Genomic DNA, 26,688 nt, shown 5'->3' with positions numbered 1-26,688 from the left:
GCAAAAAAACACTGTCTAGTTTGGGTATACAGTTCATAGAAAAGGATAACAGCACAGGGTTTAAACCGAGGATGTACAAGCATCTTTTTCTTGTATTTCTTAACTTTTGAGTACTTGAGTTGCAAGCATTTCAGTTTTACGTGAATACAGAATTGTGATTCATATTTCTACAGTGTTTTGTTTCATGTGCATCTGTAAAAATATAAACTGCATCACACACTGACAGACTTTTTATGATGCTAATCACCAATTGTTACTGCAACTTTAAACCTACCTTGAGGGACTCCATAGGTGAAATCAACAGAATAAAAACCATCCAAATCTTGAAAATGTAGCACTTAAATAAATGAGTGCATAGTCTTCTCTTAAAAAATACAACAAAATCCAAATTTCTGCACAGTGCAACATCAGGACTTTTTTCCAAAAGAATTATTTTATTGTAACAAAAGTCAAAGAACAATACTTCAGTGAAGCATTAGTTTTCCTCAGCCTCCCCTTACAAGAGAAATTGTGCCTTTGTAAGACACACTTACTCTTTCCTCACTCAAGATTAAATATATCTCCATGTATTAATCAGGAAGAAAAATCAAGGATTTATTTGTGTATTAAACTGTAGATTATTTAGGCGATTTATTTCTTTAAAAAAGTGGGAGAAAAAATTTTTTTTAATGTTGCCCATGTTTGAAAACAATAAAGATAATAACACATGCAATTCATACTTGGTATCTTACAGATTTTGAGTTTTAGAAATATCAATCTACATAGCATGTTTTAAATGCTCACATAAGTTAAATTTCCAAACAATCAATACTTGTTGTTATATTTAATTGGATTTCTGATTATTTTCACACTTGTGCAAAGTCAAATTAGGAGTACTGTATGAAAAAAATACATGAACTATGAAGCCTTCACTACTTGTTATTTGGAACGGTAAGATATTGATAGCTTTGCAGTACCAGAATTCTAAGTATATTCTTGATTACTAAGTGCCAGTACTACCAGCAACCTAGAATCCCATGTCACTGGTTTGCAATTATGAAAATGGCTGAATTAAATATATCAGAAAAATGCATGCCTGTCTCCTTCAGTGTAAGCCCAACGTACAACTATAAAGAAGATGATACATGGTATGTATGCAAAATGCCCATACAGACAGAAGCAACTTATTTCTCATCAGGAATCAAGTAATTGTACAAAGCAAATTTCTGTAATTGCTTCTATGTAAACTATATCAATCTTGATACCTAACATATTTGATAAACTTACAAAAAACCATTCTGTACTGCCTGATTTAAGAACAATTTTTCATTCTTCAATTTAATAGAATATCTTAGGGCAAAGGAGGATGTTTAAAACTAAATGATTAAATAAATGGAAAATGTTGGAACTAATTCCACACTTTAAAGTTCTAGCCCAACTTAAAATATATTTGAAAACCAAAATGACACAGTTTCAAAATGCATAAAGCTGCCAGGTCCAAATAATGCAGTACATTTGTCCTGTTACTGTTTTTCCTGTAAGTAAAATCCCATTTTAACACATATTGCATGTTAGAAGATTTTAAATTGTAATAAAATATTTCTTTTCCAAATTTATTTAAAAATAAGCTTTCTAATGGTAGTTATTTAAATTTGTGCCATTTAGGCTATAGGTGTGGGATCCTGTTTACATTGCATCTTGTTACTGTTGAACTTTTTCTTTTAGCTTTTTTTCAGCAACAGAATCTCTGCAAAAAAAAAAAAAAAAGTGGATGGGAAACCATAAAAGAGCTTAAAAATACTAAAAAAAAGAAATAAGTGAATGAGTAATCTAAACATAACCAAGAATTTTATTCCCATGACCCATGAAAATAAAAAAGAGCAAAGAAAAGACAAAGTCAAGACCGCGCTTCCTATCAAAGGAACACAATCTCATCTTTTAAATAAAGAAACATTTTAAACACAACTTTAGTCATAAAAATAAAGTATTCAGACATGAATTTAAGATAAAAAGGGATTGTTCATTTTTTTCTGAAACTGTCAAATCAGTGCTAAATTTGGTACTCTTACTGGCTGATAGGAAAAGGAAATAATTAAAGAGGAAATGAAGAAGTCCACCTTTTTTTTTAGACTTTTCCCTCATATGTTTAAAAACTTTGCATTATTCTCTGATGCTGTAACAGCAAAGTTTGATGACACTTAGCACAGGCACTTTAATGAACACAAACAGACAGTATATTGCCACCAAAGAAATTCTGCATTACCACTGTTATCTTTCTCTTATCCCTTCTTTGGGTTCTTCTCTGATGACCCCAGAAACACTGAACTAAATAAGGGTTTTCTCTGCTATCTCAAGAACAAGAAAAATTATGATCATACCATGTTTTTCTCAAGAGAAAGTCTGGAATACAGTTCAGTTGCAGGACACATTCTCAGTTTAAGCAGGACAAACTTTTTAAACATTTGCATTATACATATAAAATGCAAATAAAAATGTTAAAAATTAATATTTTCTCACATCAATTACATTCATGTTTTACTTTGTAAATAACTTGTTTGGTCCTTACTAAACATACAAATACACAAACGTTTCTGTGCATTCAGGGGAACTTTAGCTTTAGAGTCAGGGAAGTCAGTTGCCTCAGTTTGGTACTAGGGAACATTTCTGAAGTATCCCCAGCTTGCACAAATTCTGTGCAATTAGGTTTTTCTCCTCTGATTCCAGGGAATTTTTTATGTTTGGGAGTGATGATGACGTCTAAGATTTCAGCTTTGGAAAAAAGCAGAAAGCTGAAAGAAGAAATCTAGAAGCAAGAAGAAGCTGGAAGAAGGCTCAGCAGAGGCTCCTCCAAACGGCTGTTACAGCTACCTCCCTTCTCAGACAAAAGCTGAGGCTCTAATGCTTCCTCCCTGCTAACAAACAGTACAGCTGTGGAACAACCAAGCCATGCTTGGCCATGTACCCGTTGACTAGATCCTGACTATGTCTCACAGATGTGACTTCCTATCTTGAACTGCCAGATCACTGTGGACTTGTCTCAGTACGCGTACTCTTGCCAGCCCAGGTTACATTTGCCTCCACTCCTGGGCACTGTCAGAGTGCCCCTCTGTCAACAAGGCACTGCTTGTTGGCACTGCTTCATCAGCAAAGCCTCTACTCCCCTGGTTATTATGCTTGGATCAGGTTCCCTTTCTCTTCTGGAGCAATCTGTTCTTGCTGTTCCCTAACTCTGTTGAGTTAGGAATTTAACCAGTTTTCTGCAGAGCTTTTGTTCAACTGTTAAGACTATGTCTGCACTCACTACTGGCAACTCCCATCCCAGGGCATGCAACGTGTGGCTGTGGCTAGCATTAGATTACAATTAGAAGCTATATAAAACCTTCCTGCTTCAACAAACCCTTCAGTGGACTCAAGCGAATACAATAAAAGTACTTTCAGCTTGTTATTTTTCATTGGAATACACTGTTGGACAAAGACATAAAGTTAGATAAAGGTATGTATAGTCCTTATCTATATAATACGTATAAGTTTTGAGACCACATTTTAATAATTAGCCCAACTTCAGTAAATCTAGATAAAACCATAAAACTTGAAAATTGTGTAAATTGCATCCGACAACAGCACCTGATTTTACAAAAACAACTTATTACTCCTGTTCCACTTTCTTGGATAAGTATACAGGCAATACTCTTGGAAAACTCCACTGCATGGAATGATGTGTAAATTTGAAGTAGAAATTGTGATGATTTTACATACCTGAGGCACCCATTTGGATGAAACGAAACTAGTCACTTCTATTGCAGGCAGGCCTGTTTTAGAAAGCCGGTTGATTAACTCTATTTTGGTATCAGTTGGGACAATCACCTGTGAACATGGAGACATATTATCATAAAGTATTTTGTGCAGCAAGACGTTTTAATAAGTGACATGTTCCTAGCACGTAATCAATACATGTGTTATAAAATAATGAACTATACTTGTACTGTGCTGTTTATTGAGAGCAGAAGCTACCATTCAGGGAAAGCACTAGATGGTATGCAAGATTCTATTCCATTTTTTCCACCACAAAAAAAAAAAAAAGAGGAAACACTTCCGTATAACTGATTATAGATCTGTCCTCACATCAGCCTGGCGAAGAAGTAACAAAAGAAACTGTAACACAGAATAGTCCAACCAGAGAAACACTGGGGTAAAAAGAAAAAAAGCTCCACAGCCGAGGCAGTGTAGTTCTCCTATTCTGTAGTACTATTAACTCTACCTACACCTTTTATGTAAGTAACAATTTATACAAGATTAATCTCCTGTTTATGGAAAGGGATTATTGTTTTGGTTTTGACAAAAGTACTATATTTTAAACAGTCTCTTTCAATCTACTTCTATAATTCCCTATACTCCTTTAGGCAAACAATATCAGAGGAGTATTTTTTTTTTCTACCCAAAATTTCATTTCATAATTTCATTTCATCAGGAATTATGACAAAATCTGTTGTACTATTCCTACTGTATACATACACACTACATATTACAAAGACAGCTAGCATTTTGTAGTGTTTACTAATTATGTCATAACAGAATGTGATTAGCTGACAACAATTCCAGAGAAAAAAATAAAAGGTGGTTGAATAAGATAAAGGCTACTTAACTAAGTATAGCAAGAAGTGATGCAATTTAACATTTGGCTAGGCAGTAATACACTTTAATTCTAACGCGTAAGACAGTTATTAATATACATAACTACATTTATTGTATAAAATAATAAACAAAATAAAATAATTAACATGACGCATGTATTTTAAGCAATGAAAAGAAACTGATATCCATGTCAAGATACACACACACAAAAAAATACCTTTTCATTTTGTAATCCATCCCTCGGCCCAACTTCTACAATCTTTACGTACTCAGGCAGTCCAGATGCTTGGGATTCCTGAAACACAAAACAATGAAGATCTCTAAGATAAAAGGCACAGCTTGTACTTGTCCTATTACTCCAGGTATAAAGTCATACTGTCAACAGTAAGCTGTTAAAAAATCTGTGAGATATGTTGCACACCTTGCATTAGGGAATAAAAAGCAGAAGTTATCTGCATGTATGTTCCACGGCTCCTCTGAGGCCACAAATGTTTATTATAAGAATGTACATAAAACCTAAATGAACATTTTGTTTTACAAAGTGAGAAATATTCCCATTTCAAAAAGCTTCCCAACAAAGAAATGACCCCATCCTCCAAACTTTTACCTGAATGTTCTCAATTTAACCAAACAGTTACTTCTGTGTAAAGGTTTGCAAGACTAGGCTATAAATCTGAAAAGAACAGAGCAAAGCTGTCAAGAAATGTTGAAGAGATTATTAGTGAAAGATGAAAGTAATTCCTCTGCTGGAAGATGAAGGCTTTAAAGGATTTAAAGGGGAACAAGGAAGGCCCCTGGTAGACAAGAAGAATTTTCCAGGTGTAAGAGCAGAAAAAGCAGGAGGCTCAAAGTAGGGAAAGAAGGCAGCAGTAAGGTTATAGGGCTAAGGAGAGCATGGGGAGCTGAAGGGGAAGGAACAAGAAACAAGAGCAGAAAAGCAGGTGAGGGGAAATGAAACTTCCTTTTTTATTATTTAGCTGCTCTGTTATTGAATCAAGTTGACAGGTGTGGCAGTTAATGTAACCTGCGCCTTGAAGTCCCGAAACATTTCAGAGTAGTTGCTCAGATTGACCCCAAAATGCCATGTGTCTTTAAAAAACAAATCAAATGGCCAACTTTGGGCAGGCAGCCAGCTCCTGGATGAGCAGACAGGATGAAGAATACAGGCAGCCCCTCCAGGAGCTCTGGAGGTACCCTGTTCTCTATATTGCACTGAATCCAGAATCCTATTTGGTGTCTTCAATTCCTGTTAAAACCCTTGATGGGATTAGTGCTAGCTACTTGCAGGACTGCAGCTCCCTCACAACCATGACCTCCCTTGGCAGCTAAACTCCACTGCATCCATGAAGCTGTCAGCTCCGGGGGACCAATCCTGCATGCAGGAGTCAGAGCTTGCACAGAGATCAGGCATGGCCCGCAGAAGTCGTTTCTGCCACACGTGAATAAGACCACTCATCTCACAACATTCAAAATGTGCTTTTCATCCCTTCCTTATTAGTAGCAATAGTGCAGTTCGAATCAACTGCTGCTAATTTCTCCTCACAGCAATGGAAAACGAGCCATCTGCACCATACTTCCTCAGCACCTTTGGTTTTCCTCTGCGTTCTCAGTGCCTGTGGATTAAAGGAAGCTCTCTACAGTAACAGGCAGCATACTGGCCAAAATACAATAAACATATTTCAGTGCATTTACTGTATATTTATCTGAGCGCAGTAAAAAGAATGGGAAACAGCTGTATAGTATCTATTTGATCACGTGGAACATCTGGTAAGTTAAAACTTTGTCAGGCTGTGCTAAGCCCACACTCGCTGACAGTATAAACCTACTTAAATGGGAAGGTAAAACCTTCACATCTGCTGCATATTGTTCCTCCTTTTTTTTCTCCCCCTCGAGTTATTTTCACAAATATGCCATAGCTTCAAGCATAAATCTGGGTTATTTCATGATTATAGATCCTTCTTGTTACAAGACAAATGCCACACTGTTGCTGTGAATAGAAGCTGTGACTGGGAGAAAAAAAAAAGGTTGGAGTGAGGAGAAAGAAAAGAAAAAAAAAAAGGAGCTAAAATAGATTATGTAAAGCAAAGCTTCATTTAGAGTATGAAAAATATCCATAAAACTTTGGTGGCAAAAATGTACAATTCCTAGTCCAAATCCTGTAAATCCTGCTCAGTTCCTACTGTGGTAAAACTTCCGTTCAAGTGGAAGAGCTGTACCTGTCCTTACAGAACAGCTCACACAGCTGTACTATGTGTTGGAGCCACCTACACAGCCAGCCAACTGGAGCTCTGCAGCCCTTGGGACTTCACAGAGGACAGCGTGAATGATGCTGCAGAAAGACATACCAGTATTGATTTATATTTTCCACTTGTGATATTACACGCATAAAATATCTGATTTTCTCTGTAGCCTTCCTGCTCATTAGTCGGTCCCAATTTAAACTGTGTTCTTGACCACAGACCACAGGATGGTTTTCACAAGGGTAAGACACAAAATGGAAGTTCAAGGCAGTGCTACAGACAAATACACTCTTGAAGCTGATGAACTAATGGCTTAGAGTGAACATCTTGGCTCTTGGTCCAGGAAAGACTTGTTTTGCATTAAATTTCATCTGATTTCACCTTTTACATTCTATTGCTCCTGTCTTCAAGGTCACCTACCTCCTCCTGTGTGCTATCCAGTGTGGTACTGACAGGGTCTCCTGTATTTCTGTCACCAGTAGATATTACCACCCTGATATTTCGTAATTAAAACACTTGGACTACCATGAGCACCTCATTTTAGCACAAACACATTTAATTCAATACATTTGAGTTAGCATTATTGAAGAAACATGTTAAACAAAATGACCTGGGGATCTCCACTAGCAATGTCTCTTCAGTCTAATACATCTGCTTTCAACATTATCTCTTATTTCCTCCTCAGCCAGCTTCTTACTCATCTCACAATTCCTCTTCTCATCATCCTTCTCCCCAACTTCACACACAAATTCTCTCGTGCTGCACTGCTGAAGCTCAGATAACAAGTAAAAGGGACGCAAACACGAATTCAGACCCATTTGTACTATTTATGCATTTTATAGTGCATGATCACCAGATAGAAGTCAGAAATAATACAGGGACTATGTGACTACATGTTCCATCTTCTAAGGTGAATTACATTTTTTATAGTCTGTGCTCCAAATTGAAACAGAGGGGAAAGGAACACCTCTTCACCTTCACCTCACTTGTCCTGTGTTCACAGGACTCAGTAACCAAGCAGTCAGGACTTTCTTCCAAGAAGCTGGAGATACATACTTGGCAATGGAATCGGGAAAGCAGACTCCCTGCTTTCTTGCTCAGTCTTCTGATCACAGTGTCGCACGTGCAGAATATTTAGATGCCACTTAAAACACAGCTGAAGAAGTGAGCGCAGCCACCATCCATTCTGTGCCAGGCTCAATGCCATTTGCATTCACTAGGCAAACATCAAATCCACAGAACAGACTTAAGTCTTGAAGAGTTTATGTGGAGTTTAAACATTTCTGTTTACTATCTGAATGGCATTAGACCTTAACCAGGACTTCCTGAATTGAGGGACAGAGTCCCCTTAACTCTAAAACGGGGATTTTAAATGTGCACCATCCCGCTGGGTAAAAGGGAAGGATTTTCAGAAGAGAAAGACTTAAGAGAACTTTGATACCGTTGAGTATGGCATTAAATGGCCTACTTCTGTAACGAACAGAAAAATGAGAAGTAGTTTTTGTATTTGAAGGGAATCCAAAAAAGATACACTCTACAGAAATACACAAGTATTTATGTTAGGCACGAAACATGCCAGGCAAATCAGCTTTGTTTCAGAAAAATGATGCTTAATTGTATTATATGAACTACTTTCATGTAACAAAGTATAAAAAGTAGTTATGGCAGATACTTAGAGGTGACTGTTTATTGAATTATATACTGGCTCTGTTAAAAAGTAATGACTACCAAAGCACAATGTTTGAAATATCAAAAAGGAAATAGATGACATAAAAGACTAGGAGCCTGGAAAATTTGTTTTTTCCATGTATCAAGCCTTGCCAAGGGAGAACAAAAAGCATATAAAACCACAAAAAACTGCCTCCCTCAAAACAGAATCCAGCCAAAGAGTCTTTAAAAAAAAAAATATCAGAAAAAAGAAAGCTACACTATTCAGCTTAAGGCACTGGATGCCAAATCTCTGTAAGGAAATATTTTCCCTGAGTTATAAATAGCTGAAAATTCAAGTTTATTATAGAAAATCCTAGTAATTCTTAATTAGAGAAGTATAATTTAACATAACCATAAATGTAATCAAATTAAAGAAACATCCTTTTTTAAGCTCTCTCACCGCTTCAAAACTTCTAATAAAGGCACCGAGGTTCATTCAGACTTCTGACTTTTACTCCATGCAGCTCATCTACATGGGGATTAACAGCACTGGCAAATATTACCCAGAGATGATCAAAACTAACTGAAGGAACCCCAAAATAAGGGAGAATAAGCTGAAGGTTTGGTCTTTTCAATCTGTCTAACCAAGATGAAGTTCTGCTTTCCTTTTCCACAAGGTGGTGTTCTGCCACAGAGGACAACTGAGCACAGGCAGGTCCATCTCGTAGAAAATTTGCTCAAGAGAATGGTTTTAAAGACGAATCAGCAGGGATGTGGCATCATGACCTCGTATGCACACGTGCAGCAACATGGATAAATGTCCAAAAACTGAGAAGAGGCTCTGAGATAAAAAATACAATTGCTGGAAGGAGAACAAAGAGAACAGTGGTCAATTTTCTGAACACACAAACATCTCTAAACTTTACAAGACACAGAGGAAATAAACAGGAAAAAATTAAAATCTTACTACAAATCAAATAATGATTGAAGTGATATTGCAGAGATTTGTTTATATAGTTCACACTACAGGAAGATGGATATAAGAGATATTCATTCCCAAATTAACTAGGGGAAAAGGTGGGGAGATTCACCTTGAGATATGAAGAATATATACAGATACTCAGAAAGCAGAGGGACAAATCTGGTGAATATCCCTCCAAAATGATAAAATGAGCATCCATCCTAGAATGTCCACCACATACTGCTGACATACCCACTGGATGACCACTAGCTAGGAGCACATATCAATAGTAAAATAATTCACCAGCCCTTGAGTAATTTTCCACAATTGTTCGTTTGATATTATTGCACACTCACAACTTGAATGACAGAACAGAAATACCACAGTGAAATCCTTTGCAAATGCTTTAGACAGCAGGACTAACATTCTAAATTCCATTTCCACACTGGAGAAACAAATACAGAATCACAGAATGGTTGAGGTGGAAGGAAACTCTGGATGTCATTCGGTCCAACATCCCCTGCTTAAACACAATGCATTTCAATAAAGCAATACATGATAACACTTAGGATTATCATTCTTTTCCATAATCGTGACTGATTAATTAAATACTGGTTGATTTATTATCATACTTAATACTGACCAATTAATTAAAATAATTGTTGTATTGTCTTTTACAAACTCTATTTTGTTCATTTCTCCAGTCTGACAATTTTTACAAAAAATAAAGAAGTTACTTGGAAAATTCAGAAGATGGATGGTACCTGAGTAACCAGTTCTACAGAAAAGTACTGGGATATTAAACTGGACAGCAAACTGAATATGAGTCCATAACATCATGCTTACAAGAGAAAAAGAAAATGAAACGATAAGGCTAATCTTAGGATACAAACAGATGTCAGAGATAAAAAGGCAGCACGGCACTTGATGAGTAGAAAAACTAGGCCTAGTTTTGGACTATCTGCTTCAAAAAAAGAATTCAAACAACCAAAGAGCAGCAAAATAGGAAATCAAAGTAATTAGTTAATGAACTTCACTCTATGAAGCAGAGTTGTATGCAGAGTTAAACATCCACATGCAAAGAACCCACAACCGCCCTGTGCAACATGTGCCGGAGTCTGACCACTCTCACAGTACAAAATATTTTTTCTGATCTTTAAATGGAATTTATCCTTCAGTTTGTGCCCGTGGCCTCTTCACCTCTCACTGAGAAGAGCCTGACTTCAACCCACCGGGTATTTATTAATATATACACTGATAAGATGCCTCAAGTCTTCTTTTCTTTGGGCTAAACAACCTCAACTCTTTCAGCCTCTCCTCATCTGAGGGATGCTCCTATCCGTTATCATCTCTGTGGCCCTTTGCTGGACCCAATCCAGTACGTCCATGTGACTTGTACTGGGAAGTAAACATACAGCTATCACTTCAGCCCACCTCTTCAAATTTAATTTGAATGTGCTTGTAACTTTTATTAGAAGGCTTGTGAGAGCTCATTAAAGAGTAATGATTTAGATATATCAGGAAATTACCCGAATTGAGAATTCATTATTGCAAAGTAATAGATCTAACATTTCCACCATCATTTCCTTTAACTGTGAAGTCCAAATATAATCTGCTATCACACCTATTAAATTGTTGCAAGGCTGTTTACAACTAAATACAAGTCATTCAAAAACAAAATAAATGTGATTTTAAACACAAGGGGAATTCAGCCAAACTATAAATGCTTATGCTGCCAGAGTGGCCAGCTCGTTGATATAATTAGGTTAATAAAGAGGACTGTAATGGTCAAGATAAAAGTAGAATCACTAAGGTTGGAAATGACCTCCAAGATCTTCTAGTCCAACCGTCCACCCGCCACCAATATTGCCCAGAAAAGTAATTAAATGCAAAGATATTGCCTAACAAACAGTAAGAAAAATGTTACCTTTGTTTAGATAACCTTTCATAAAAAGAATTCTATCAAGTGAGCAGAATTTTCGTGAACTGACAGTTCCAAAATTAACAAATGACATTAACAGATTTTTTAAAAACATTGTACTGTTAAGAAAAATACACAAAACTAGAAAGTTAGGTCACATTAACTACACTACTCATGAACATATGCTCATGAATTTAAAAAAGCAAAATATGATCCATTCACAACTGTTCCTTTTGGAAATCCTTTAGGATAGAACAGAATAGAATAGAAAGCTACACCAGTCAAGGTTTAAAAGCAGTATTCATCTCAAGGTTAATGAATCTCAGCTCATTCCTATTGTAAATGTACGTGTACTTAGATGACTTAAGTGTTCTGGCCTCCAAGCGTGGCTCCGGAAGGGCACTGGTCACATCTCACCCATTTACTACAGGTCCCATTCCAAACTTGTCAAGATGTCTATATACTGCAGAGCATCTGAAAAGGCAACCGAGCCAAACTTCTAAATAGTCCCAGCCATACAGATGTCTGATGTCTAAATTCTTACTGCAGCCGAAGGCGCTTTATTTAATATAGTTGATGGAGATAAAGTACGATTCAGTTCACCCTGAAGCTGAATTCTAGTGGCTGACAAGCTCTTGTTACTATTGACCTGCCCAGCAGTCACAGGGCCATGTGGCTGACCCTGATTACCATCACCGGACCTAATCCTGACCCTGTCTCATTGACTTGCACTCCCAGCTCTAACTTGAACCTGTCTCCTCCCCACAAACTTGACCAACAATCTGTATGTTTGGTTGAACCTGGCTACCATCCCCAGCCCCAAGGCCATCCTCATTTCCCCTCCCCCAGCCAGCTGCAGGCAAACATTTCTTTACCCTAAGTAACCATAAGTGCTAAGAGCAGAATGGAACCTGCTTCTCCCTCTCTTTGCCCCTTTCCATCAGTTGCACCTAAACAGAACAGTTAGTAGTTCTTAATGGCCACTACTGCAAGTAGAGGCCAGCAATGTAATACGTTCCACATTAGCAGTTGTAAGCTATTTCTGAAAATTAGTGTTTGGACGTTACCTGTCTCTGAGCCTACTGCATTGCTTCCTTATCCAGTGGAGGCTGCAGTTATTAGATGCTACGAGAGTCATCCCAAAGGAGAGGTCCTGACAGGACATGGGTTTTAATTATACGCAGAGGCCTCTGACATGAAAAATACACCAAACTTCCAACAAACAGGAGAAGAGCTCTGTCTGATACACAAATACAAATCCACTCAAAAGCAAAAAAGTGTATGCAGTCGTGTTAGGCTACATTCTGCTAGGAGAATCACCAGAGTATTAAAAAGCGTGGATGCCTATTTCCCAGCATGGTATCACCTTGATCTTAGCAAAATGCAACCAGAGATTTCACATAATGACAGATTAAACAAAGCAACTCCTTTCTATATGAAAGGACATTTATTTCAGGCCAAACACAGAAGAGCATATTTTCCAAACAATCTTACAGAGTTCATAAATCAATATAATCTCTGCTTACAAGAGTCAAACACAGGGAATAAGACAAGTCCTCACCTCTCAGACTGTTTTCCTCTACAGCAGACTAAGAGAGGTCAACTCTTGCATCTTTTGTGTGAAACACCTGCTGGATATTGTTTTCTATGGTGCGGAGTTTACCCCTGGCTTGCAGCGGATGTCTGTAGCTGATCAGAGATGCAAATAAAACCTGCAGCTGCCTCTTTCAGATAATTCACGTGTATAACCAATTCTAGTGAACTCCGCTTGAACTACAAATACACACAAACAGAAACCCTGACTCCTTCCTCGTTTAACTGAAAAAGTAGTCATGCATTTGAATGCACTGGATTTTACGAGTGTACTTCCACATTTATTTTAAAAGCCTAAGTTCTAGTATTTTATTAATACATTTTTAATACAGAAAAGGAGGAAAGTTCTTTCCTGTCATATTCTTCAAACTACATCAAAGATTAAACTGACATTCTTTCTTAGACTATTTCTCATTTTCCTCTTTCATGAGAAAGTACCAAGTTCAAAAGAAATACAAACAGGCTTAAAGTCTCCTCATAGCTTTTTTTTATCATATCGTGCGTGCATTTGGAATGCATTCTGAAACTACCCGTTACTTAAACAAATTGCATAGGCTACCATACTGATCTCACAGTATCCTGAACTTATTAATGACATCTCAGTTTCCTCATAAGCTGGACTTTCTTCTCAATCTCTTCATTATTTGATGCAAGCATAGAATGTAACAGTATTATTTCTTCCAGGTTTGAAGAACTACACTGAACTACTACATCAGACATGTGGTTTGTTCTTTTTCCCCACTGGCACTACATAAAACAATGAGTTGCTAGACTATATTCTTTGGCTTCAGTTCTGATGAAGTCCCTGCTTTCTAACTCTTCATATATTCCTTCCAACTCCCAAAACAGCACAAAGCACAGGTACAGTGAAATGACAGAACACAATTTAACTGGTGGTTGTGTCTCAGGTAAACAGTAAGAGCTATGCTGGAGAGAAAATTAAGAAAAGCAATTAAGAGTGCAAAACCTAATACGACTACCTATTCATAGAATCACAGAATGGTTTAGGATGAAAGGGACCTTTTAGATCATCTAATTCCAACCCTCCTGCTATAAGCCAGGACACCTTCCTCTAGAACAGGTTGCTCAAAGCCCCATCCAGCCCCAGGGAAGGGGTATCCCCAGTCTTGCTGGGCAACCTGTTCCAGTGTCTCACCACTCTCACATTAAAGAATTTCTTCCTAATTTCTAGTCTAAATCTACCCTTTTCCAGCTTAAAGCCATCTCCCCTCATCCTGTCACTACATGCCCTTATGAAAAGTCCCTCCCCAGCCTTCCTGTAGGCCCCCTTCAGCTACTGGAAGGCTGCAATAAGGTCCCCCCAGAGCCTTCTCTTCTCCAGGCTGAAGAGCCCCAGCTCTCTCAGTCTGTCCTTATATGGGAGGTGCTCTAGCCCTCTGATCATCTTCATGGCCCTGTATCTATTCAGAATATGAACATTTATGGAGAAACACACTTAAATATCCTTATTCCCTACAATACAATTACTAGTATTATTTCAAATATTAGAAATAAATATTTAGAGAAAATATAGGCATATAAAAATTCTAAATTTATTACCAATTTACATATTTTCTTGTTCTAGAACCTTATTTTTCGTCATATATTTTGATTTCTGAAGAAATTTAAGCAAAGCCAGGGAAAGTATACTGGAACATATGTATAAAAATGATTGTGATGAGAAGATAGTTACAGACCCCTGGAAGACTTTCCCTTTAGTAAACAAAGGTAAGAAATGTGAACACTTTAACTGCCTAAAATTACTCATTTTAAATTGTGGTCGTCTTTGCTATGTTATAGCTATAATGCCAAGGACAACCATTGACAAAATGTCAGCAGAGAGGCACACTGGTTCTGGTGATTATGTCTTAAAATTTTCTGAATGCAAGCTCCGCTGGATCAGAAAATTCTACAGGGAGATGCTGGCTACCCAAACTGCTGCTCTGACAGCCTTGAGGATATGAAATGTCAGGAATTCCAGACTCAATTTAGATATAGCGTTGAGAGACATGGTTTAGTGGGTTACTGGTGGTAGGTGGATGGTTGGACTGGATGATCTTGTAGGTCTTTTCCAACCTAGCTAATTCTATGATTCTATGTCCAGCAGTAGTAGCAGCTAGTTCTAACAGCAACTGCAAATCACACCCTATTCCATGCCATGATGTTGGATGCTCTGAAATGAGCAAGTACTATCACAAGAAAGATACTGAGAAAAAATAAAACCAAGTCCATAGACCATTCCAAGTCAGCAAAAACAAAGATATTCCTTCTCATTCGTGCACGTATATGACATAAAGTAATATGACACAACAAAAAAGTTAAACTGAGTCTATCAAGTAACAGTCTCCTAGATGAGTCTGAACTCTGAATCATCATGGACAACTTGAATTGCCATTTTCTAAAAGAAAAAAATGTTGCTATTTTCTACAAATGGAGAGCATGTGTTATCACAGAGGTTTGCATACAAGTGTCAATCACAGCTAACAACAGTTCATGCAACCTAAAAGCAGACAGATGTTCTGCAGTCACAGACAACTTTGTAAAACTTGCAAAATAATGACGAAGGGAATGTATTACTAGAATCAGGCAGTAGCAGAGTACAGATGACCACAGTTAGACTTGTGTTACAATGGAATCATTAATAACGAACAGTACTATAGGCTTATTGTTAGTAAGATCCCAGCACTGCTGGTCACTTCAGCACAAACTAAAAATGTATTTTCAGGACACGGTGTATACATTACCATTTTCTGTTTTCCTAAATGCTTCCCTTGGCTAACAAGCAGCGTTTCTCCATTAACCAAGTTGATTCGCAGCCAACTCACTTTCATCCATTTCTCTATCTTGGTCAAAGTCTGGAAAAGCAATTATACTCTGCCATCTGGGTTGGATGAAAAGGATACAGAGAACTGTGATCAACAGCATACTGATGACACTGGAGCCAAAACCTCCCACACTTTCCTTTACTATTATTTATGGTAATAGTATTATGGTGTGTATGGTGTTTTACAGGCAAGGCTGAAGACAGAATTCTAGAACGCAGAAACAGTGGTATTTTTCCACACACACTGAAAAAGCAGAGGCATGATCATCCTTACAAGACCAACATGTGAAAGTAATTTGCCCTTTACAAAAAACGAATACACTGACAAGGCAGTCCATCCACCCTATCAGATATGCTATTTGAATACCTCATTGTCAATAAAAGTGAGTTATGCATAGATCCTTGAGCATTCAAGTAAAAAGCTTGAAGCAAATAAACTCTCCTCAATTATTAATGTCATCAAAATCACCTCCTGTGTCCAAAGCCAATACCTAATCAAGGAAATGTTGAGCTCAAGTACAGCTGGCCCACCACTGCTTTTTCCATAGCTCTCCCCAAAAGACACTGATAAAAATGACAGTAGTTTAATAATTATTTATTTAGCCACAGTTGGCAACTTGCACTCCAGGAGAATCTGAAATCTATGAAGCTCCTTAGAAGACTAACATATGTAAACAACATAAATTAATAAATGTAACATAAATAAATGTAAAAAACATATGTTACCATAATAATTTTCCAATAGCAGGAAGGAAATTATGCTATCTTGAACGCTGCAACATTCTCAATGTTATAAGAATGTTCCACTTTTCACAACGGAATTGGTAAAATGTCATATTTAATTGATCATATTTAAAGAATATCAATTTCTGACCATTTAACAATTAAATAACAATTAAAACTACTGAAAATTTTCCTTATTTAAAATTCAGAAAAAGACAAGTGTGCTGCCTTACTTTTAAATAAACAAATTAATTTTTGTATCAGTTTTTATAAGCTTACTTCAAAGCAAACAGAATGATATGCCACTGTAAAGATATGTTAAGTGTATTTGAGGCTTCTGACAAACTGGTTAAATTTCCAATGTATGGTATGCAGTATAAATAGACAGCAATGTCTAAGATTTTAACATATTCTAATCATGCAAACATGTAAATAGCGAAGTGGAAAAGGCAGAAGAAAATGACTCGTACTGGAGAAATCATGACAAAGAGAAAAATAGAATGGAATCATATCACTTCAAACTCCCCTGGAAGAATAAAAGTTGTCATGCCAAAATTAATCATGAGATTTCCTGATGTATTATTGCTTCCATGTCTTGACTTCACAAATTTAGTAAGACTTCTTTCAGCCTTAATATTCTAGAAATTAAGATGTACAACATATGAAAGAAAAGTATGTGCTGCTGTAGAATTGAAAATAAAACCAGTGGGTCAGATTTAACTAAGTGTCAAATATGTAAATAATATCTAAAAGTATAATTATTAGCTGTCCTGTCTTTTTACTATCAAAGGACTGTACTAAACTCTGATGATAGATAATAATTAGGGTTTAAATGGCAAATGAGCAATACCACTAAGCCCAAAATGTCTTCATGTGAACTTAGAGGTGTAACTGAATTGGAATTTAAGATATGTGAACAAGAATGTATCGACACTCTGCACTGCTGTCTACAGGTTTGCTCTGTAAAGTCAACTTGTACCTTCACATATACTGTCTTAAGGTTCCTGAAAGACAAAATGTAGGACACAGGGATCTGTGGCTTTTTTGAGGAGACGGAGCTCAAGACATGATAGAGCATCTTAGATGACATCAACGGAGCATGGCCAACTGAGTCAACTCATTTCTCAGCACCGTCAGAAATGGCCAAAAGCATATGACACAACTCAACTAAGTAATATGGGCACAATTTCGATAGTTAATTGCAAATATTTTTTGAAATGCATCCCACTTGACTTCCGGCTACCACTACACAGGTCTCCCATAAATCCTGTTTGGTACTGGCCAACTCTCTGAGATGCCTCAGTTACCTTGGACCATCTCAAACAGTACCAGTCAGCTATGCTTAAGCAACCGTATCAGGATCTAAAACTAAAAAGAAGACAGGAAGATGTGATAATTCTCAATCACCAGTAGATTACTCTCCATACAGCCAACAGCCAGCTGGCTTAGAAGCTAAACTAAGCCATCTCCATACCATACAGGCAAAGTCAGAAACAGCAGGTCCAAGCAGCTTCCCTATCCTTTCTCTTCTCTTTCCCAATATATTCCTCATATAATGTTTTGCTGTTTATGGAGCCAACACATAATTCAACTCAAATTATGTTTCCAAGCTTTTAAAAATTCAGCTGTGATCAGTTATGGATTCAGTTCAATCTTTATCCTAATCCCAGTGTTCCACACGATATACCTTCATCACTTAGCTTGCTCCTCCATTTCTCACATACTAACACCTATATTTAATCTCATCTTAACTACTTGCATTAAAAGTAAACCCTAAAGCCACATACAGTTCCATTCCAGATGCTGCTGTTCAATTATTTCCCTGTGGGTTTCACCTAACATTCCACCAATGTCCTCTGGCGCTTCAGTCCACATCTCATGCATTCAAAGCCTTTAAACTTTTTTTTTCTTTCCAAGAAACTCATAAACTAACACCTTTATTCCCATAGAAAACAGCTAACATCTGTGGACAAAAAAAAAAAAAAAAAAAGCCAAACAAAGAAGGAATATCTATCCAGTACAGTTTTTTACCAACATACTGTTAGCAGTTTTTGCATGTAATAAATCTATTTTTTTCTTAAAAGCTGCTGAGAAGCACTCTTAAGTATACTTAAACCAAATAATACATTTGAATGGAATATAACAACTGGATTAAGTTTCATTCATTTGTATCAAACCAAAAAATAAATCTCTGTTTTACAAAGGAATTATCTAAAAACGGTACCAGGTACAGCAACACTATGACAGAAAGTATAACATACCCCTATCACCTCCAGCTTCTGTTTCACATTCAGATTTTGTCCCAAACAATGATCAAAATCTTCACTGCCAATCGTTACATCTAACCCACTGAAAGTCTGGAAAGTTGATTACTTCCAACTCAAATATCTTATGATAAAAAGAAACCTTAAAACTAACTCCTTAAGGTTTTTCCTGAAATGTCTGTCATGCATTCATCAGTTTTCTGACTCCTTTGGAGCGAGAGATAGATTAAAATGCCAGAAAGTCAGAAAAATAAAGTCCATATCTGATTCATAATCTCCTGTTTAATAAACTCTTCATTCATTACATCCCATGTCCCTACCAACACATTACAAAACTGAAAAGAAACCTTTTATCTCCGCTCCACTACTCAGTTTTAAAGTTTGCGCACAATTTTGACATTTCCGTCCCATGAGGTCTATGCATGTGTAAACCACTAATACAGCAGCAATAAAATATTTCCCTTTTGCTGAAAAGCTAAAATGCTGAATTAGCTTTACTGGTATTTAGCACAGTTGGAAAGCCTGATTTTGATCACGGAGTTACAGGCTTCGTATTACATGCTCTTATCTCAGAAATTCCAAATCAGCCAATAAAGCAAGTTTTCTGAGAGCTTCAATAGCCTGCTGAGTTCTTCCACGTGATAGAAAATGGATGGGTTAGACAGCCAAAGGGAACCTTTCCCTATAAATTTGTGTCTGACAGCTTTTCTTTCACATTCTTCAAATTCACATCTTTCTGTTCCAGTATTTTCTGAGGATCGGTTAATTGAGGAGCCTTACTTCTCACAAACAACCGGGTGCATGGTCCTTGATGGCACTATGAGCACATCAAGGTCCACACGCGCATTACGGTGGGCGCTGGCACATGTTGTAGCACACATTCCCCAGCAAGTTCACAATAGCACGCACCATCTTTAACACACATTTTCTTCTTCATACTTCATGTATCTTTTTAAATATATATTTTGGGGGAAAAAAAGCATGTTAAAGAAAATAGGCCATCTTTGTTAAAGGAATGAGGGAGTTGAACAATACAAGAGAATTCAACACAGCCTGAAGTATTAAAGAACTACTTTGCTGAAGTCCCCCACAGCTTCTTTTAACATAACTCCTTCCACATTTGACACATCAAAGGATTTCAGTAACCTTCAATTCCTAAAATTTCAGGGAATCATCGCCTTGGTTAAATACCTCGAATATTTACGCTGTGAAAGAGCAGAAGGTGACAAGAACTCATTTCAGCTTTATCTCTGGATTGTACCTACACTGCAACAGTTTCTCACCACACAGAAACCGAAATTCAAACACACATATTCATACACAAGCGAATCTTTCATCCCAGATTCTGCAAAAACGAGAGCTACCTTCTTCCTCCAAAACAACTACATTAAAAAAAAAGAAAAAGGATTAAAACAGAGTAAATAAATGTAACTTCATTTTAACTACCCAGCATTCTACCTTTTTGACTTCTACATCTGACTAACTGCTAGTTTGGTAAGGCAGGCTGTGAGATTTCCTTACTCAAAATACAGCAACTCCAAATCTAGAAGATCCACAAACTGTGAATTGAACCACCATTAAAATTAAAACCTGAACTAATAATAAAAGCTCTATTGATTTCGGTAGGAATTAAATGTGAGTCTAGTTCATCTTAGACAAGTCACTTATCTTCATCCCTAGCCAAGGCAACTAGAAAATGAATTAAGAGGAATGATCTCAAGACATATGAATTTTTGAATGATGATTTGACACATGGGGTGTCTGAAATTAATCTCTCTCCTTGAGCTGGCAAGAGAGGAAATGAACATCCCTGCCCATATGCAGTCTTTGAAGGAGGTGGAGGTGGGACAAGTCAAAAACAGGATCTCACCAAAAAACAGATGTTGGGCCTGAGTAGAAATTTCCTGTGTATTTTTTTAATTCCCAAATTTGCAGAGCAAGATCTGTAAAATCCTTTACAACATATCCAGCTGCATTACGAAGTTCTAAACCCACATAATAATCCCAATATAGCATAAATCTGTATCAACTAAAAAGTTTCTGTTATCTTTCCATTATTCACAATCCAATAGCATAAAAAAAAAAGTCATTGGCTTCACTTGTGTCAAACCTACACTTTATTATCCAAATTTTAGCTTCTGACATTCTGTTTGGCACCTTTAGAACACTACTTGGCCTTTTCAGACTTTCCACTCTTCAGCATTTTATCCAGCAAAGTTCTTGAGCCTCTATACCACAGCATGAAGAATATCTGGCTGAAAAAAACTGAGATGAGTCTACTGATCTTCTGAAGGGGAAATTCCTCTTGACTTAAAAGAAAATTTTGGAAGGAGTTTGACGCCGAACTCTCTCTACTGCTGTTAAATCTAGTGGGAGTGTGTTTTGTGCTTTATTTGCTACCTTCAGTATCAGCATGTGTCAAATGTCATTTACCATCCCCAAAGTCATCAAGAAATGATACAGCATGCTGATATAAACTTAAGAGTTAACAATTTAAATTGTTCTTTATTTTTAGTAATCCTTCCCACTTTATTCTTCTGATTATAAATATTGGTTGAATAACATTGTAAGCTTCCTGTCTTATCAAGTAAATAAATAACACTTGGAAATGTGTGGAAATCTGAACGAACTAGGACAGTCTCATTCTCGGGATGTATTCTGTACTGACTAGGCCTCTGCATGTGGAGGAATATGCAGGGCTGGAAATCATGAATTTCAGTCTCCTAGCAGTGGATTATTTAAACTACATGAAAGAAAATGTTTAGTCTTTTTTTTTTTTATTCGGAACCTTTAAGGTTCCAAATAAAAACACAGAATGAGGTAAAGATGGTGGCCAAGGCACAAAGAGAGAGAGGAAAAAAAAGGATGCCAGATCTTTGTCCCCTGAAATTAATATACTTTCTCTGTACTGAGTTCATTAGCATCTTTAAGTATCATAGAATCATAGAATGGCCTGGGTTGAAAAGGACTTCAAAGATCATCTAGTTTCATCTAGTGTGCAGGGTTGCCAGCCACTAGACCAGGCTGCCCAGAGCCACGTCCAGCCTGGCCTTGAATACCTCCAGGGATGGGGCATCCATAACCTCCTTGGCCAACCTGTTCCAGTGCATCACCACCCTCTCAGTGAAAAACTTTCTCCTAACACCTAACCCAAACCTCCCCTGTCTTAGTTTAAAACCATTCCCCCTTGTCCTGTCACTGTTCACCCATGTAAACAGTTGTACCCCCTCCTGTTTACACGCTCCCTTCAAGTATTGGAAGGCCACAATGAGATCTCCCTGGAGCCTTCTCTTCTCCAAGCTAAACAAGCCCAGTTCCCTCAACCTTTCTTCATAGGAGAGGTGCTCCAGCCCTCTGATCATCTTAGTGGCCCTCCTAATGTCATTCTTCTAAAACTTAGGAAACACGAATGCCACAATATAAAGTTCAGGCCCTCTAGCTTCTCTTTCCTCCCATAAAAATAGACTTAGTATGCAACTTTCAGCATAACAAAACAAACTGAATTTAAATTATGATGTACTTGTTGTACATTGTAATTGCCATAATGTATTTGCAATATCAGAAAGTTTTTATAACTCTTAAATATGTTAAATAAAAAATTAAAATAGCCTAGTAATTTAAGAAGAGTATGCAATGCGCATTTGTTACTGGAATATATAATTACATGAAGATAAAAAGAACATGAAATGTAGTATGTCTCAAATCAGTCACTCTGAAGTGCAGCCGAAAAATTCAAATATAACAGATATACATTTTCTTCCCAGGAAGCATAATATCAGACATCTCAATTTTTATGGTGTAATTTCAATCAAGAATCAACTGTTGGACACAACAAGTGGTAAAGACAAAAACAGATAAACTTGTCAGTTTTCATCATTTTTCTTGAATTACTTTAAAAATAAATTTGAGAGGTTTCTAGCATATCGTTAAAAAATGATAGTATACTGCAAAATCTGAACTACTAAATTAAAACAGCAGAAGTAAGACAATTACGTTATTACAGATCACAGAGGTTGGAAGGGACCTCTGGAGATCAGCCAGTCCAACCCCCCTGCCAAGGCAGCTTCCCAACAGCAGGTTACTCAGCAAAGCGTCCAGGCCGGTCTTGAACATCTCCAGAAAAGGAGACTCCACAACCTCTCTGGGCAGCCTGCTCCAGCGCTCTGCTGCTCTCACAGTAAGGAAGATCTTTCTCATTTTCAGATGGAACTTCCCGGGTTCCCATTTGTGGCCACTGCCCTTTGTTCTGTCAGTGGGCACCACCGAGAAGAGCCTGGCTCCATCCACTTGGCTCTTATCCATGAGATATTTATAAACATTGACAAGATCCCTGCTTGGACTTCTCCATGCTGAACAGACCGAGGGCTCTCAGCCTTCCTCATAAAGGAGATACTCCACGCCCCTTGTCACCTTCATGGCCCTCCACTGGAGTCTCTCTAGAAGATCCCTGTCTTTCTTCTATGTGTCTCCTGCTTCAAGAGAGTCAGGCAGTGAGTAGATGAGGGAATCTTAAGGCTGTGCATTTTAGGTCTGGGTCATCAAAAATAATTAGGCATATAACATATAAATCATTGTGACCTAGGCACTAGAACAGATGTTAGCTGTCTAAATTAGAGGACCTGAGCTTTGGTTTGTTATTATACAAATTTATACATGTTTTGAATTCATCTGTAGTTATATAACTAACATTAACGTATGCCGTGATTTGCAATGATAACATATCAATCAGTTAATAACTCAGCATATTGCATCTAACACAGAATCCTAAATCTGTGCCAGAAATTAGACAAGATAACATTGTATACAACAGCATTATTTAGATTTGCGTCTCCTATAGTCACAGCCTCATCCAGCAGAACAAGAGACCAGAGCGTTATTTTTTAATCATTTCAGTTCTGCATGTAATAGATATAAGCAGCTCTCAACAGAGCAGATAGATACTAATATAATATGCCACACCTTCCAGTACATCTACTCAGCAGCTCATTAAAATACAGCTGTCACAGAGAAAGATGCTTATTACCTAGTTGTGTTGAGCCACTACCTTCTTGCAGTAGAGCAGCATGCACTGACTTAAAGTAGAAGAATATTCACTCTGAAGTAGACATTCTAACTTGGTAAACTCATTTTTTTTCCAAAGTACTCTAAGTCATGTGACATAATCAAAAAAGTGAATTTGGAACTGCCTACGTTTTAAGAATCACTTAAATGTTTATTTCTACAGCCCTTATTATATAAGCTTTAAACTATCTTAAGAATCCATTCACTTTTGCTACTTTGGACACTGCATCATCTAACTTGATTTCTAAAACTAATTGATATAGGTTATTCATCCCTGTAATTTTGATTTGAAAGCTATTACGGAATATCAGCACTTGATCCTTAAACTTCTACTCCACATTTAATATTTTAAGCTCTTCCCTCTTCCCTCTCTGCCTGCCCATTCCCCAGGTCTTAACAACAGCTATCTAACAAACTAAAATCATTTTACATTTCATTCCTCCATTTTCCTGACCATTCCACTGATGCAAGACCTAAACTGTTCCAGCTGGAATTCAACTTCTTCAACATGACTAATCAAAACTGAACAAGCTTTGGAGTCTTTTGCAATTGCACTAACATTTCTTTGTTTGATTGCAAATCCCTTATCTGATATACCATAGGATTTCATTTTATTTTTGAAGAGCTATACATTGGAGCTCACAGCCCTCCCATGATCCATCAGAATTCCAAGGTTCTTCTCTTATTCAGTCACTTCTAACTACAAAAAATACATTAAAAATTCCATTCCATTTCCATGAGTCACCATCAGTAGCGGTCATCTCCACTGCAGAAATCTCCTTAATACTGCAACAAAATTCACTGCTACCACCTTCCTGCAGCTCTGATGCAAACTCATGTTTAACAAATTCTCACATAGCAGTGTATCAACATTACTCCTGAAGTCTGTGTATACGTGAACTAAGGCATGTGCATTGCTTAAAAGTGATCTCAATGTCAACAACTATCACTCCTATTGGTAAACCTGAAGTTCACAATGAGGTAACACTAAGAGAATGAATCAGAACCAGGATAGTATTTCTTTCTGAAGCAAACAAGATTAAGAAAGGAGTAAGGTGAAGATACTTCAGTCGGAATGTGGATCCTATGGGGTAGGCCAGGCGTGTGAGAGCTTATCTGGGCAATACAGAATATTTTAAGTATGAGTGAAAAATTTATCAACAGATACCAGTAAATACTAGTTTCTATCTACCCATTAGCCTAGCTACTTCTTTCTTTTCACTTCTCCTTTTCGATGACTTTGATCTCCAAGCAACCTTACGTTTTAAAGTCAAACACATTTGTAAAAATATAATAAAATTACTATCTAAATGAAAAAATGAAAAAGTAAAATAAGAAGACTAAGAAATCCCACTATTCACTCTATTACTTTGCTTCAGATACTGCTCCAGGTAATTTAAACTGGATCTTTAGAAACTAGTCAGAAGAGTATGTAACCAAATTTATACATATTTCGTGTTTAAAGAAAAACACTGAAAAACTCCAGAAAAATTTAAGCAAGAAAATCAACTCTGTATTTTCATTTGACATAAAAGAACAAACTTATTTCTCAGAAATTGTTCTTCCATCTTCCTCTTCTCTGAATTCATTTCTTGGTGTACTCAACATCACTGTGATTATGAACTTGTCTTGCATACACTGGGCAAAAGAAAAACATCATTTTTTACAGCCATCAATGGTCTCTCTATCATATAAAGAACAACATATTTTTTCTTGAATGTGATAGTTACAGAATGCAGTCAAGCACAAAGAAAATTTTTACATGTTGTTTGAGCACCCATGCGAGAAAAAATGGAAATTTAAACATTCATGTAAGGTGAAGAAAATTACTAAAATCATCCAACAAAACCACAGGGAGGTAATGCTGAAGTAAATGTTCAAATATTCCAACTGACCAACATGTTGGTGGGCTCCATGACAAGCCCATGGCTAGTAAGAGCACAGCACACTACAGGAGGGTACGACAGTTCCACAGGTGCCAGCAGCACCACCAAGAGTAGGCCTGGCACCGACATGGTCCCGAACTGCGGGCAGCTCCATGGACAGCTCTGCAAGAGGCCCAGAACTTGAGTTTGAGAAATGTGAACTCCGGCAAGCAAAGATGATACTGTGGCTTGTCGAGATTTTTGTCATCCCACAATTTTCAAACTACCTCACTTTTCACACTGTTAATTATAATAGAAGGGTGAAAGTGGGAGATGCACGAGTGGAACTCTTTTGTAACAATGCTTCATCCCTGACCCCGGATCGACTAAGAAGATGTCCACCTGTATGGTTTAAAACCTGCCATGTTCACAAAATCATTAAGGTTGGAAAAGACCTATAAGATCATTTAGTCCAACTGACAACCCATGCCCACTAACTGTGTCCCTCAGTGCCACATCTACCAGTTTCTTGAACACTTCCAGGAACTGTGACCCCTGGGCAGCCTGTTCCAGTGCCTCACAGCCCTTTCTGAGAAGAAATTTTTCCTAATAACCAACCTGAACCTCCCCTGATGCAGTCTGAGGCCATTACCTCTTACCCTATCACTGTAACCTGGGAGAAAAGGCCAACCCTCACCTCACCATAACCTCCTTTCAGGCAGCTGTAGAGAGTGATAAGGTGAACTTCCTCTTCTCCAGACTAAATAACTCCAGCTCCCTCAGCTGCTCCCTACAAGACTTGTGCTCCAGACCCCGCACAGCTTCACTGCCCTCTAGGAACAGGCACCACGGCCTTGATGTCTTTCTTGTAGTGAGGGGCTCAAACTGAACACAGCACTCTAGGTGCAGCCTCACCAACTCCTGCTGGCAGCACTGTTTCTGATGTAAGCCAGGATGCCACTGGCCATCTTGGCC

At 37.5% G+C, this 26,688-nt stretch overlaps 1 protein-coding gene across 8 annotated transcripts in view; it reads right to left on the bottom strand.

Moving 5' to 3' along the window:
- HMGCLL1 (3-hydroxymethyl-3-methylglutaryl-CoA lyase like 1) overlaps positions 1 to 26,688 on the bottom strand; it is a 78,569-nt gene that overhangs the window by 49,423 nt on the left and 2,458 nt on the right. For 4 of the 8 annotated variants that reach the window (XM_021391720.1, XM_021391719.1, XM_021391724.1 and 1 more), the window contains exons 2-3: positions 4,829 to 4,906; positions 3,736 to 3,843 (exon numbers count right to left, since the gene is read on the bottom strand). In XM_021391720.1, the coding sequence (XP_021247395.1) occupies positions 3,736 to 3,843; positions 4,829 to 4,906 (186 nt within the window). Of the gene's footprint in view, positions 1 to 3,735; positions 3,844 to 4,828; positions 4,907 to 7,907; positions 7,940 to 15,720; positions 15,858 to 26,688 lie in introns of those variants that run through there. The other 4 variants (XM_021391723.1, XM_021391721.1, XM_021391722.1 and 1 more) reach the window with 2 other exon arrangements.

The sequence above is a fragment of the Numida meleagris genome, chromosome 3 (assembly GCF_002078875.1).
Source record: "Numida meleagris isolate 19003 breed g44 Domestic line chromosome 3, NumMel1.0, whole genome shotgun sequence".
NCBI classification, from domain to species: Eukaryota; Metazoa; Chordata; class Aves; order Galliformes; family Numididae; genus Numida; species Numida meleagris.
Note: the sequence above shows the minus strand (reverse complement) of the source record. Positions and strands in the feature narration are given on the sequence as shown.